Genomic DNA, 16,646 nt, shown 5'->3' with positions numbered 1-16,646 from the left:
CGTCCAAGACGGACCGATTTTATTTAATAAACAATGAGTTCGTCGGAGGATTCTCTTGAATCGAACGATCGTATTTATAGGTAGGATATTTCTGTAACGTGTAACCAGTTTCGAGAAGATAGCTTTTAGTTGAAGATAGTGGATACATCTTGCTCCTCCACAGTAATGCACCTACTCGAAAATGATCAGAACGAACTTCTCCTTTAATTCGTGGATATTACTGTTACGGGATGAAATTACTCTTGGAAGTTGAAACTTTCGAAGTTTAATGGTATCATTGGGCCCTTCGCTTCGAAACCACTCGAAATAAAATAGACATAAAAGAAATCTCCTTAATTTTAGAAGATGTTGATGTGCTTTCCCTAAGTTTAAGACGGATCCCACCTATAAAACTCTCTATATAAAATACGAGTAGATTCAGATTTAAGTGTCGATTTTTTTCGAAACAAGTTGATCAACTATTAACAATAACAATATTTTATCGATATTTTATTATGTAATCCTCTACGATTAAAAGTTTGTTAATTTACGACAGAAAGGACGTTGCAATTTACTAGAATTTTTTATTTCAATTTTAAACAGTCTGCGCATTAACCCTTTGCACTGGAAAGGTGACTCTCACTCACCACGGCGTTCCATGCTGCAATTCCAGTGGCGAGAGAGAAGCGACAATCCCTGTTTATGTTAGATTTCGACATCTGCGATTGACGAGAGTGCAATATTGGTTGGTAAATTGGTTCCTTAGTTCTTTATGTTCTTTGTTAGGAAGTGTAAAGCGTTGGACTTTAAAATGGAGATAAAATATTTAATCCCATATGCCTCCAAAACTATGGTTCCGACAACGTCTGCAAAGTTAGTTTGGATTCGACGATCATGGCAAAAGTATCATAGTTTAGAAACCCTTAAAAAATGGTTTTCGGAAGTGAAATTAGCTGAAATGAAGATGAACTTGATTTTTAACTGTTGAAAAATGAAATCAATTATATCGAAGAATGCATCTTGATGAATGCTTTATAAATTATCATAAAAAAATATAGAAATTAATATTACAAAATAATATTTCCAAACATATAAATATAGATAAATTATTAGAATATAATTTTTTTTGTAGGTTAATTTCTATATAAAATCATTTTGTGCTAGCTATAAGACACGCGTCACGTATACGCTAAATCATCCGGAGTAGCTGCACGCTCCACCGAAAAACTCCTCGAGTGCAAAGGGTTCACAATCGCTTCTACGATCAGTTTCTATGCGATAACATATTTATAAGAATCGTAAAAGATTAACTGAAAGAACGAAGATTCGAGTTCTTCTTTCACACCATAATGATAGTAAAATTGTGATACTTTCACACCATTTGCCCAGAATAGGGAAAATTCAGCGGATTAATTGAATCTCCGAAGAATAATCGTCGTCACGTTGTCCGCTAATTACGCGGCAATGACAGCCGGTTCGCGCGGAGCTTTTTTCAATTGGCTTTCTCTCTCTCTCTCTCTGAACGGCTGCTGGCTGAAATACTATCCCTGCGGTAATTACGAACTTCTTCCGCCAAGTATAACTCGCCAAGATAATCGCTTTAAACGCGCCACGGAAAAGCCTGCCGGACTCCCTCGAGTAATTATTCCGTCCCACGCGGCGGTCGCCATTACTCTCCATTTTCGATGGCACGATCTATCGCTCTCGATCAGTTCTCCAACTGACGTTTAATCATCGTAATGCACACTTTTCACTGCCAGACAACAATTAACGTCGCGATCGCTATGGGTATGGTTCTCGTCATCTACGAAGATTTTATTCTTAGAACTACTTTTACGAAACGATCGAAGATTTCTCGGTGAGATGCTACTGTGTATTTTCTTGAATAGATGGTACAGAAAGATACGGCAATGGATGGTTAAACTCTAATAGGAAAATAATCTTTTTAATGGAGCTATAAATAATGAGAAGTTGAAATTGTTAAAGTTTAGTTTATCCGTAGTGTATAGAATGGCGCCCGAAAGAAAGTTTGTAAAATAGGAAATATAAAAAGACGGGATAATTTTTCAAAATGCAAATATAATACATGTATACTATAGAATGAATGATTCTTAGTAATATCGTGACACATTTTTAGTATAAAGATTGTTAAAATTCATAGAGTATCGATTCTAAGCTTTCCTCTATTCTTCAGCCTAGGTATCTGATAGATTAAAATTTTTATTTTATTCTGTTTTATTTTTCAAACAAATCTTATGCCACTTCCGAGATTCGTTCCTCAAATTAGTTTTAAGAACTATCTATTTCCGAATTTACCTTGTTGGGGAATTTTATTTGTCGACAACTCGTCCTTAAAAGTAATGGTAAATTCAATTTCACGGGATAAAATGAACTTAGTGAAAGGTATAAATTATGCTAGAGCCGTGTTGGTACTCGTAATAAACGGGAAACAGACTTGAGCACCGAGACATATTAGCAAAAACCAGGAGAGTAAATGGGTTTGTACGATATGAAAGAGAAAAAACATGAAAATGAGAAAATTCAAGATGCGAGTGGACAGAAAATGACGCAACATGTATAAAATGAAAAATCCAGGGAAAAGGAAAAAGACATTTGCGAATGCAATAAAAGCGTGACAAAGAGGGGCAAAATTAAGGTTTGAGGAATGGAATGGGAAGGAAGGGCTCGGGGAAAAAAATGAAGTGAAAGGCGATGAAAAAAAAAGGTAACTGAAATTTAACAGCGAGAAGAACGAACGAACAGAAGAGTAAAACGAGTAGATAGGGGAAAGCGGGAAAAGGGAACCCAATTTTTAAAGCATTAAGTTAAACTGCCGCGAAAACGGCGGCAATTATGGCGGCACGCTCCGCGTAGAGAACTAGGTCGCGATGTCTAATTGTAAAGGCAGGATGATTTACATTTCTAATTAAACATATATTTCAAGCAGGAGTAGCGCAAAAAGAGAGAAGGATGTTCCTTCTCCTCGAAGAACTACGAACTTTTCGAAAGTATGTCTCAATTATAGTTCACTCGGCGTTTTCAACTTCTAAAACGGAGCTAAAGCGATCGTCGAATATTTTACGGATTTGAGATTATAATATCGGATGATATCGTCGTTATACATTCTGAATCTATGAATATCAAAAATTAGCAGAACTTTCGAAGATGCGATGAAATTTGTGGTATTTCTTCGTGAACGTATAGACCTCGAATCTTATTCAATTTGAAACTTAAAACTATTTCTTGTTATTTCTCTTCCTCCTCTTTCTTTCTCGAGTCTTTTCCTTCTTTTCTCCCAAAAATCCTTTCTCCCTCTCAAATTTCTAATCTTAACGAATTAGATAATAATACAAAATACTAATTACAAATAAGTCCTAATCGATTTTTAATCGAGCAACCCTTACACGTTCTTAAACGCTGAACATCTTTTACGCATCGTTTATTTGTCATATAAAAGATAGAAAAATAACTGACAAATCCTAATGGCTGTTATATAATTTGGAAAGAAGAGTCTTATTTTATAGAACAATGTCGTTTTTTCTGCTATACATAGAAGCTACGAAAAAGATCATAGTTATCTTTAAAACGGAAAAGAAAATCATTTTCCGTCTTAAACCAGCAGCATTCGTGTTTTCTAAACGATTTCAGACATAGCCAAGAGTACGATCGAGAAAAGTTTGCAAAGTGATAGGCAGAAATGTAACTTACTGTCCGTTCTCTGCCTACGTACCATTCATCTGGCGCGATCGATTTGCGCAACAGGTGCGCGCTGATCCATTCTCGTCGTAACAAAGTGAACACTCTACCCTGGATGCACTTTTTCGCCTGTTTGAATGCGTAATACTTGCCTGTTCTATTATATCGCGCTTCTTACATTTAGATAACAGCTCTGAAAACGATATAATACATTAAACGACTGCTTTGTCATTATAATAACGTTACTCTCTTCTAATCAGAATTTTACGAGCTTTCTAATATAATTCTAATAACAAGTTTCAACTCTTTCTAGTATACTGAAACAATAATTAATAGTTTCTTATTGAATTTACAATCGCGATATTTAAAGTAAGAGCCAATGTAGTCTGCAACGCGAGATTACTTCTAATTAAAACATTTCATCTGTTTCTTAATGTAAATTTCATAGCAAGTTTCAACTTCTATGAAATAAAAAAGAGCGAATAGTTTATTATTAAAACTTACATCGCGATATTTAAAGCGAGAACGACCGGATGTTGTGCACGGTAAATTATTTATACAGTTTTTTAATAATTAAATTCGTGATTGAGTCTCGGCAAAAGTGAAATAAAAATTTAATTTCGAGTGACTGGTATGTAAAGTATAAATGTGTGACTAATTTCTGAGACAAACGACATCTCTTTAATGACGTTTAAAGTGTCCCAATAGAGATACAAATTTTCGAGCGTCGGTTCCGCTTTCGACTCGTGTTTCACTAACTCGTGTTTTCTCATGTAACAGGTGGGCATGATGGTTCCGCACAAGTCCTTCGCTGTCAGAGAATATACGAAGGCAGTGACTTCAGCTATTAACATGTTGCAGAAGAGCTCGAGAGGACCGAAATTGAAACTTTTCGAGCAGTACGACATCCACGTGAAGGTAGGCATGAAGTCCCTGACGCCGAGTCCCACCGGTAAGTCATCTTCTTTGTTCCTCTACATTTTTCTCCATCACATAGGATATAATTAAAATAAGATAAAATTAGTCTTCCAATTAGTTCAAAAACAGAGCGAACAAACTATACTTAGAGCGGAGCCTCTCTGAATACAAAACTGACCAACTTCATTTTTTATCAATTTATCAATTTCTCCGTTTCTTGTCAATGTCGTTCATGTTTGTCACGTCACTTTTTTCTGCTTTTCAATTTATGGAGTTGGCCAATGTAGCTTGGGAACGGTTCAGTTAACGTTTCACGTAGGATCGTATAAAAATACTTTGAAAGAACTTTTCTATTACGAACGCTAAGTTCAATTTACTATTTATTATGAAATCTTAATTATGAGCTAATAAACGATACTGCATATACAGTCACATAAATGTGAATTAATCCACTGCGAAAATTATTTCAATTGAAAACTAAATGAAAGTGACGATACTACAGAACGGCATTAACCTTAGTCTTTAAAATTCGCCTGAAAATTTACCATCGTTTATATTACTTTCTTACAATAAATGAACATATGAAGGTAAATTATTTTCTCTCCAAGATCACTCTCTCTAATCACATACCTGGGTGATGAAATTGGGCCCTTAACGAAACACGAAGTTGATTAGTGTGTCTTGTGAGAAGCTCACAAATGAAACTTTATCCTGCTATTAGTCTCAATTTTTGCGAACTCGATGACAGGTCTGAAGCTCTTCTATCTCGGTAGAAGATTTCGTGATGAGAATACTGTGTTTTGTAACTCGATGGTTCGTTTGCGCGTGGTACGGTGTTCTTCGTGGCCATTAGGGCGAGTCCATGTAGAAAGGTTTCCCTTTACCTTCGACGACTCCATCCCCTTTATTTCGCTATCTTATTGTCCCCTCAATAGTCTGACTAACGAGAATGAAACAAACCGACAATGAATTAAGAATTCTCCGAGTGTTTCAATTAATTCTATTCGTCAGATTAGAGCACGGTGAAGAAATTTCAGCTATGAAATAAAGAGAAACGTATCTTCAAAGTTGATAAAATCGTTCCGCAAACACTACTTCACTCCATGATCCAGCTCTGTTCGTTTCTCTTACCTATATAATTGGAAAGATGAAAAAGTGAAGGAATAACCTCTTCGCCTCGAAGCTTCGACTATGTCAATTTAATTCTCCTTGAACCTTTGCGAACGTGGTATTAATGGTCAAATGGAAAAGATTTATCTGGTAATTATGATTAAAGAACATTAAGCTTGCAATTTCATATCATCAATATGATCATACGTATCCCTGCGCATAATGCAATGAACACAAGATTATTATTAAAGTAAATTTACATCGATAATAAAAGTTACATGCCAGACATTAAATATACAAACGCGAATTTTTATTATAATATTTCAAAGATACAGATTTGCAAATGCTTCGCAATATTCTCTATTTGCAAATCTTCTATGAAAAATACTACAAAACTTCTTTTCTTCTTAAATGCTACATTGTAGTGGTGCGGTCTCCATCAGCTATTTCTTCACAAGTAACATTTCTTATCCACTGTAGCAAATCATGGCAGTGGTTGATGAAGCACGATACCGTGGTGATCGAAAAAAAGGAACTTTTATCTAACTTCGCGTGATCTTTTTTTGTTTATGATTCGCTTAGACTATTGGAGACTTTGCTACACTTAATTTTATTCGCTGCGGAAAATTCAACACGGGTTCTTTGATCCTCCATGACGAAATTTAAAAAACTCGCAAGTCATTCAATTGACCGTAGAATCTATCAATCAATCAATATCGTCGAAAATTAGCAGAGACGTTAGAATTGGAATTTTTCGATCGAATATTTCTATCACAAGAAACTGAACATGAAACGATTGAACTGGACCTTTCGATGCTACATTATTTTCGCTGAATAGAGATAAAATATTTCACAGAATAGCAGGAAGACTAAAAAGAAAACACCCCACTGACCTCACTAAAGAAATAAAATAGTCAAACTCGAAGATGGTATCCCGCTGGGAGTAGCCATCTATATGTTATTTAGCAATTAAGTTAGAAAAATTTACCAAATGGCCAGCTGGACAAATTGTAAAGTACAAATTAAATAATAATAAAAAAAAAGAATAGCAAATCACATCTCCTACACGAAGCTCCTCGATGTGACCTAATCTCCAAACATCTCTCAGCCACATCTCGTTTCTTGTCTCTATTAATGATTTCATCTCATTCAGCTCTCTGTGCACTTATTGCAAGACCAGCTAAATTCATCCAATGGAACAATAAATCTCGAAACACGAACAGTCTCATTGATAGACTGCGCATACTTATGCATTTATGTGAAATCGCAAGACGTAGAAGTGAATGGAATGCACATAATGTATTAGGTTGTCCGAAAAGTTCTTTTCGTTTTATAAGGAAGTAGTAGATGCGCAACACTTTTTGTTTTATATTATTTTATTGAATTATGTTTGATCCACTTTATTCTATTACTACAAAATGGATCATACATAAGTCCATAAAATAATATAAAATAAAAAATGTTGTGCAGTTTCACTTATGAAACGAAAGATACTTTTGGGACAACCTAATAGTACCGTGGACAGGTTGCCTAAGAAATATCGGGTGAACCATAAACAATGTTGCGAGGAAGCCTAAGTGCCGACAGGCCAAAAGGGTCTGGAAACTTCAATGGGCCGAGCGGTCCATCAATATGTACGCGGGAAAAAGACCTATGTAACCATGGCCGCTGACGGTTGCGGAACACGTACGTGGTGGGGCTATGAGAAAGGACAAAGGGATGCTAAGGGCGAAAGACGAATTAAGAGGCAGTCGTGAGTTGAGAAGTCAGTGTTGTCAGCGTTGTCGAGGAGGATGGTCCGCGTGAAAAGAGAGCGTTGGAACCGTTGTGACGAGAGTAGTAAATAACGATTGATGACTGGGTGCATATGAACTGACGGAGCATCATGTTTGATTTTGTGTTGGCGTGTACGATATTGAAACAAATCATACCGTTAGCAAACCTACTAGCGTTATTATTTTTCCCACAATAATATAGAAAAATATGTAAAGTAGACCAATTAGAGTATTCGCTATAATTATTACACTTATTTCCAATAAGTAAAACGAAAATTTAAATTTGCATAAAAGTCCGCAATTGGCTCGTCGATTATTAGGCAGATCAGAAGACAGAAAACACGCGTCCATCGCCGACAGGAGGCCACTGAACCCGTCAGTTTATTTAAGGATGCGTGAATAAAGTAGCTTGTTAGCTATCTGGATATCTTCACGCGTGTCTTGTAACGAAGAAACGCGGTGTTAATACGCGAAACAGTTGAAAAGATGATAACGTGTTTGTGCCTGTGAACTGGTGTTGTTTACGAGGCAGCCGCAAAAGGCTCGTTTTTCGCTTAAGCTCCCGGAACACCTGTGAACCATTTCGTTTCAAGCGACCGTGCCTTTGGGGCGTGATAAAGCTGTGGCCGGGTAAAAAATGGACTTTTCCACCACCTTGATCGTCTAACCAGTTTTATTCCTTTTCTTCGCTGTAATTAGGGAAGCAAAGGAATGGAAAACCTGGGAAATAAGTCGCGCGCCAGCAGTTCGAATGAAGTCATTCTATTGGCACCTTGGTGAACTAGAGATTGTCCCGCCAATTCAACCACTGGAAATTCGACCTGAATAATTGTGGTTTTATCTTCCATGTGGTTAACTCGAGTATTTTAGCCATCCAGAGAATTGGCAGTATTTATTTAGAGGTTGGAAATATTTTATTTTCAGGCAGCCTAAATTATATTTCTTAGACTGAACGCGTGGAGAAAGTTTAGGTAGTGTTCGGTAAACGTGTACGGATAATGCGTTGGTCGAAAGGAAAATTTTTCTCGGATTTTATGTGGTTCTTGGCACCTAATCCAACGGTGTGCTCACCTTTAAGAGAATCTACCCCATCACCTACACGTATATATATTGACGGAGGGGTGGTTATTTGGTTTCTTGGACGCATACATGAAATCTTCGCTTTCTCTAGAATGTAACGTGCCCATATCCATGAAAATATAAAACTAGAATTATAAAAGATACGTTATATCGAATGATAGATCTTGGATTAAATCACGGTTACTCTTCGATGAAATGGAATGCGTCGTAAAATATAAATTGCGTAGATAAGAAAGTTGTTTTTGACAAAAATCAAAAAGAAATTGTAATTACTGCAGGGTGATACGATTTTTGGTAATACTCGTTATATATATACACAGCTGTATATTATATACATAGCTGCATTGTAAGAAGAAACCACGCTTTGGAAATAGAGTAAGTAAGCATACGAAATCCCGGAATAAAAATCAAAGCAACCCCCTCAAAAAAAAGATAAAAGTATACGAGTCGGTAGAAAATATCCTGGTAGTTATCGTTTATACGCGTGGTTGAATTTTAAAGTAAAATCTGACACTCTTCGTAATTACACTTCATCCTGCATATATTTTACCCAAAATTCCATTGTCCCGTCGCATTTTTTAACAACAGCCATATGATTCATTTACGTTCAAATTTTAATTACGCATTTTCCTTCCTTTGGCGTTATCTTTAACGTTCTGACGGCGAAAGCTGTGCCACTTACGACTCGCACAGATATAATATTTGTGTATATTATAAAGTTCTATAGTTCTATTGGACTCTATACGAAGGATTTTATTTTTTAGCAAAATTTATTTGCCACGTATAAATAAAAAGCGCCTGCTTGTTTGACTTCTTCGCTTTGTTGCTATAAAACAAACAACATTCGGTAACAATAACGACCTAGCCTTCTCCGGAAGAATATCACAATCAAATTGCAGATGTTTGTACATTTATGTGAAATATTTACCAAATGTTCAGCTGGACAAATTGTTAAGTACAAATTAAATAATAGAAAAAAATTTATGTAAAATTTGAAGATACAAAAATATACGGAAGCCGTATAATAGGTAAAAATATATAAAATATTCAAAATAGAGTATTCGTTATGGTACTTGGTAAGCGAAATAAACATTTACGTAGAATTCATTTCTTCGCTTGTGTTCGTAAAAATATATATTTACATAAACATGCGCAGTTTAATCACGACGTTCGATGTAAATCGTGTCCAACTGAACGTACTCGGTACTTTACAAAATTTGAAATGTAAAATCTTCGAACGAGGAATTCTCTTTCGACTGCTTTAATCGCGGTGCCGCTAATTGAAGGATGATACAATCGTCGGAAACGGGAATATTTTAGACAACCGCGAGACTTAAACGAGAACTCGCGACAGTGGCGCAAGACGAATTTATACGAATGCAAATACTTGGTTGACTTTCGACTTGATTCGACTTAAAGAGCCAATTCCTAGAAAACTTTGTCCGGGCTGTTTTAAGCGGACATTTCACGTCCAAATTCCGCCTCAAAATAAATCCGCTGGAACGCGCGACGGTCGTGTTACGAGCGGATTCGGCCGTACGGATTGAAAGAGAAAACGTGTCGTTCTGGGAACTGCACGATGACTTTCGTAGCGGATGAAAATTGTCGGGATCCGATGCTTTTCCCGCGAGGAAAGAACGCGGGAGAAGAAGGGACGGATACAGAGAAATTTTATCTCGGTACTTTGATTGGGTTTCGTTACTGCGTTTCTCGGGGAATTTCTAAAATGCAGGGAAATGGAGGAAACCTGGTAATAGAAGAAACACGAGACTGATGTATAGATTTTCAATTTTCGTGTGTGAGCTCTGAGGAATTTCCGTAATCCGGAAGAAACGAAATTTGCGGCAGGAATTGGTAAAAGCAGACGATAGGAGAGTAAAAAATTCAATATTTGCTCTTTCCGTTTTTAGATTTTTGTGTAGATAAAGCATTACGTTGATTGGACATTCTGTCGATGGACTTTACTTGCGCGCTTACAGCCTTATTTGAAAAGTTTTACGAACACTAAATTCGAGAAATTTTCGCTTTCTGTACAGTTACAAAAAGGCGGTGTGTAACGTAGCTGATGAAAGTTTGGTCAGTAAATATGTTTTGTAAGTAAATCATCGTACTGTCGTTAGACATCGCAGCTCGTACAAATACTTAATGGAAAAACTTTCAACGGACGGTTTTTCTGTACAAGTTGACAGAAAAGAATTCAATCTTGGGAAACTTATTTTTTAAATTCCACAGCGACGACACAAATGAATTGTTAGATAAAATATAGTCATAAGCAACAGCAAGATATTATACTGAAGATTAATCTTTCTCCGTTGGAAAAAAAAAACAGCAGTTTTTGATAAATTTGACGCGAGAAATAATAAGCAAATGAGATATTGTTCGCAGAATTTGTCGAGAAGTCTTCAAAAGGAAGATACATAGACACTCGCCTGATCATAAATCTAAGACGAATCTTTTAGTAAGCGTGCGAATGTCAGGCGAAAAAGGGAGAAAAGTCTGGCAGATCGGTTCAGGATCATTTCGTGGGAACGTTTGTGTCTTTTATAGGGGTGCCAGGTTTATCGCAAAAAAAGTGTTCTTGGTCGTATCTGCGGTCATTGGAAAAAACGGCAGTGAAGTTTTTCGCTCGTTTTTGCGGCTTCATTGCCAATACAAATCGGACGAAAAGATCTTTTCATGCTTTTTATCTTGAGAAACTTTCAGTTGCAAAACTGAGAATTTTTTTTTTTAAATTTTTTATCGTTTCAGTTTCTTCGTACCGTTACATACAGTGTCGCACAAAAATACCTAATGAAAGGTTTTGTTACTAGTAAAACCTTTTATTACGTGATAGTATTATAATATGTGTTACACAAAAAATTTAAAAATTTCATTACCATTACAGCACAACACGATCGTCACGATGTTATTGAAAGAGATTGGAAAACATACACAGAAATTACAAGCTATTTTTCGTTTTCGATTATTCGTTACATTAATAAGCCTCGGTATTCGTTAAATTCGCTATTACCACTAATCACATGTTTCGTATGATTACTCATTCTGTGTACTAATTCTTTACAAAGTACGTGTTTGTAGTAAATGTTTTACAGCTTCTGTGAATATTTTTCTTCAAAATCTACCGACATAATTAGAACAGTCGTGTTTGGTTACAGTGCTAATAAAGTTTCAAACAGTTCTGCGTGACACACATAATGTATCTCTGAAACTTTTCTGTACTAAAAGTTTAAACACTTTTTTGGGTCACTGTATATATTTCCCACTTAAACATCTTAAAAGTTTTTGATATTTTTCCTTCATATTGGATAAGGATTGAAACTTTTGTAAAAATTGTTGGCGAAATATCGACGCTCTCATAACTCTCCTTCAAAGTAGCTTTTCTTCGCTTTTAAATAGATCCACGCGGTACGTCGATGTCACTTTTTTCGAGAAGCTTTCAAACACAGCAATGTAATCGACTGATTTATGAAACTCTGCCACGTGTGCACTGCTCTCTCTATTCCGAGCCGGGGGAAAAACTGAACGAAGATAAGCTTCATCTGCGGCCTGATGTGGGATTTAGGGGATGAAGTAGGACGGCACGAATGAAAGGTCAATGTATGATTCCTCTCACGTCGAGCACGTCTCGAGATCTTCCATACGTTGCTGTCGAAAAACCGAATCGAGTTTTTTCACGGCATTCAAGGTGTTTACAAAAATTTCGTCCTCCATGAAAACGGTTTCGTCATTCCATCGTTCATCGAGTCAACTCTTTTTTTTAGAATATATTTCATATCGTTTTTGCTCGTGTATCGTTTTACCAATCTTTCTATTACTTACCTTCAAATTTACTCTCTTTTTGTTAAGAATGTTAAACTTTTCATTTGCAGAATTATACCTGGAAATATTTAGAAAATTACATTTCACTGTGTCTTCGTGCCTTTATTAATAAAAAATAAGATTCCAGCAGAATATGAAACTCCGTGGAAAGTTACATACGTGGAACAGAAATTACATAAATTTTGTATTTAAAACTTTAAATTACGCTAGAACTCCATTTGTCTGAACTTTTCGGAGGACAAACAGTTTATAGATTGGAGTTCGTATAATAGGAGTTCACCAACTACCTATTATTTTTCGTTCCTATAAATGAATTGAAGCTGAAAAAGTTTACCTAATTGGGCTTTAATTAATTGAAATTTCGTTTGGATAAATGCAGTTCTATTGTAACAAATAACATCCTTTTTTTATTTCTTCGAATAATCTACTTTTATTTTACGTCATAATCGATAATTCGAAAAATCCTTAGAATCTAATAGATATCGAAATAATTTATCAGAAGTTTCATACTAATAAATAATGCCATTAATAATAATTAGTTTTCAGTGCCATTAATAATAAATAATAATACCGGAACGTGTACAATAGGATATCTTCATTTTCGATGGTAATCGAGAATAGCCTGCAGACTCATCGAATATATCGCTGCAAGGGAACAAACTTCGATTTATTAATTAACACACAAATCATTTGCTTCGCCGAAATATTCCAACAGGTTCTGCTGTTTATGCATTTCTCAAAACGATGGAACATAAGCGTCGCCTGGCTTTCAACCGCAATTTAATTGCAGTTAACGAAGCTTTGCTGGCGAACATTGTCTCACCAGCAGCTTGCACGCGAATTATTAGATAACTTCCAGTTCGTGTAAAAGGTGACACCGTAAATTTTGCTGGTTGGAAAGAGTCGATGACTGAACCGCGATAACTGCTTATCACGGCTTTGCAGTAACTCTGCTTCTTCGTTGTTCGTTCTCCCTTGTTTGCCACCCCTGAACCCGAACGAGATATTTCGTATTTTCAATGATGGAAAGGTGCAAGCACGTTCGCGGTTCGTTTGCGTTTGAATAATTCGTGTTGGTATGATACGGATGATCGTACGATGGCTTAAAGCGTATGACTGTCTGCTTCGAAATAGAATTTTTACTCACATTGCTCGCACAGTTTATTGCATAAAAGTATCATTGCTAGAAGGAAGAGGATAGTATCCTTACGATGTATTATCTTTGCTACAATTTTATAAGATCTACTCAATGTGTCAAAATAGCAAGTTCCGAATTATTTTCAGATTTTCTTTCTCTTAGAATTACATATTAAAAATATGCAAGTAATTTAGACGAAATTAATATTGACTAGATTATACATATATGTAATTTTTATTGTAATCACGCGTATATGAAGACATTAAGATTGGTTATTTAGTTGCTAATTGTAGTTTGAAGGATTAATCCGCTATTTCTATTTTTGTATTATCCGCTATTTTCTATTATCCGCTGTAATTTTTGATAGAAACTTTGCTTGAGCAGAATCAAATGCTACGTGTTTGGATTACGTTATTTGGCGAATACACGAAGAACTTTATTTGTAATATATTATTTAAATTTTTATTTATTTCCACAAAAAAACATAGTGACAAGATCGTAGGAATAATATTTGAAATAAAATATTTGTGTCACTCTGCTAGAAAGAGAAGCTTCGCCACCTTTAATGTAGGCAATGGCAGAGATTTAATAGATTAAAGAAGAATAATGACATTCCTCGGTTACCTATAATTGCGGAAAGGTACGCTTGTGAGCCGCAGCTCGCGTTATTAAAGACTTATTTTACCGTGAGTTATGTCGCAATGTCGTTTAAATGGGTTGTTATAAAAATGGCTTGTTGAAAAAAAATAAAAGGTGCAGAGGCGGAAAGAAATTTTTCATTATAACAGAATCCTTTTATACCCGTTGAAACGAATTAACTAGGTTTATTCATCCGTTAACGACATACTTTTTTATTTCCATAACATTAAAACATTCTGCCAAGTTTATAGCGTATTCCAATATTTATAGTATAATTCCAGTTACTATAAATAAATTCGACTAATATAGTTCGATAAGTTCAACAGATTATTAAATTATAAAACTATTAAATTCAATTAAATTCGCTTAATATTAAAATCAATTTGAATTAATGTCACCTACGAAAGCGCAGAATTTGACGCAACTCGAACAGTTTCAATTTCAATCTATTGAACATAATATCCATTCCACTTCTGATTAATTAGAAAAACTTAAAATCACCAACAGAATAATCAGCTAAATTGTTTCTATATATAATGATATTATATGTCCCAAACATTTTAAAAACTTCTGTGTAAATTAGGCTAAAATATCGAAGATTAAAATGTAATCATCGCACCAACGCTGTTTCCTATTACTTTGATTATCGGATCTTCATAAAGCGTCTATTGTTTCCAATAATATCATTGCTCGAACGTGCATCGCACCACGACCCGGTTCTTGTATACCATAGAATGAAAATTTAATTCTATGGAGCACAACGTTTGGCCATCAGGAAGAAACGAAAAAGGTGTAGTTAACCTACGCAAATCATATTACGCTAACCTGGACGGCAGCCAGGCGCCATTGGTACAGCGACTCGCATATTCCCTTGCTACATGCACAGGGTGTCCAGAGAATACAATTTACGTGTTTAAATGTAGCCAACACAAGCAAACACCCAGTAAAGAATGTCCCATTAAAATCGGTTTTCCATATCTGTACTTGAATTACAGAATGAACTCGTGCGCAAGACAAGATTAATAGGTGGACTGAAATTACGAAATTAGGACGAGGTTTAAAATGAACAAGATGCAGAATTCTGTTGTAAAGTATTGGAAGCTTTATTTCTATGTTATTTATTTAAAACGAATACAACTACATGACAGAAATTACAGGGATAATTAGTTCATTCGTAGCAGGATCGTGTAGCGACATTGCGTTTTCATAATTATATGGACTGATACAAGCTTCAAGAAAACGAGAATGCATTCATTAACTCGTCGTTTTATCTTAATTATCTCGTCTTCTTTCACTTATTCAGGAACAGTTCCTCGAATAATTCTTTTCATTTCGAGCAAGTCGAGGGAGACGTTCTGCCGTAATTAAACACTACTGAATGTTTGCTCCCATGTCAACCGAAATCCCTTAGATACTTTAATATCCTTTTTCAACGCCTCTTGTGGAGTCGTATACCCTTGGCTCTTAAAGCACCTATAACGATAGCAGCCAGCTAAAACGATGCATCTTACTCGCGTCACCGTTGCGCCGTCTTTCGCTCCATTAAGCTGCGGTGCTTTATGAAAATCGTGGGCGTCAGTCTCTGGTGAATTTAATAAATTGAGAGCGCGCGAAAGCAAAAGAGGGGCCGTCGATTTTTGCGTCTTAATTTGATTTTTACGCGGCAACCCACTAAAGACAGATCATCTCTCTTTGAAACGTTTCATATTTTCCATCGGCGGTGTAAATTTCCCATGAAAAAGATGTTATTCCGTGGCAAGTAGCAACAGTCTATATGTCCGTCTTATCTGTTTCATGTACATTTTGTCGTTGAATACCACGCAAAAGTTTCACGCCATCTAGCAAACGAGGATGTTTTACTTTTTATAGAAATGAATAAAAGAATATAATTATTTTTATCCTACCAGTGCGAACTGGAAAGCTTTAACACGAGTCTTTCTCGTTTCTTGTTATATCAAGTTAATATCAGCTTTATTCAAACGATCACGTTCATTTTTATGGAAACGGCTGTCTTTTCATCTCTTCGTCTTCGTCGTATTTAATACCACAATGAAACAGTTAATCTAGAAATTACCATTTTCAGTGCGTTGAAATTGCGCCTATAGGTCAGTTTTGGTAAATTGGAATGTTACATTATCGTATTGGATTGCGTTATTAATAATGTCGTTCATTATTCATAATGTAACATTCGTCGCAATGTTAAATCGCGATTATGGACTGAGAACATTATACGAATATTGTTATACTGTTATAAATTTCTCAACTTTATTTCTCGAGCATGCGGCTAGTGTCCACCTTTTCAAAGAAACAAATAACTCGTTTGCAGAAGTTTGCTAAAACACGTTATAAATTCAGATATTTATAACATTCTCGTTTCCTTTTTTTTTTTTTTTTTAATTTCAAAACTTTGTAGACTTTTATTCGTATGTCTTTTGAACGACTCGCTCTAAAGTATATTCAAATTGATAGGCTGGTTGTAAAATTTAACAGCG

General features: G+C 35.7%; 1 protein-coding gene across 14 annotated transcripts in view; it reads left to right on the top strand.

Annotated features, from left to right (window-relative positions):
* The window catches only part of LOC122568968 (glutamate receptor ionotropic, NMDA 2B), a 349,490-nt gene that overhangs the window by 164,999 nt on the left and 167,845 nt on the right, over positions 1 to 16,646 (top strand). For all 14 annotated transcript variants that reach the window (XR_006317279.1, XR_006317280.1, XR_006317281.1 and 11 more), the window contains exon 4: positions 4,456 to 4,627. Coding sequence is in view for 11 of the 14 variants with exons in the window: in XM_043729354.1 (XP_043585289.1) it covers positions 4,456 to 4,627 (172 nt within the window). In the remaining 3 variants the exon portion in view is untranslated. The remainder of the gene's footprint in view (positions 1 to 4,455; positions 4,628 to 16,646) is intronic.

The sequence above is a fragment of the Bombus pyrosoma genome, linkage group LG7 (assembly GCF_014825855.1).
Source record: "Bombus pyrosoma isolate SC7728 linkage group LG7, ASM1482585v1, whole genome shotgun sequence".
Taxonomy (NCBI): Eukaryota; Metazoa; Arthropoda; class Insecta; order Hymenoptera; family Apidae; genus Bombus; species Bombus pyrosoma.
This window is presented reverse-complemented; position numbering and strand designations above follow the sequence as displayed.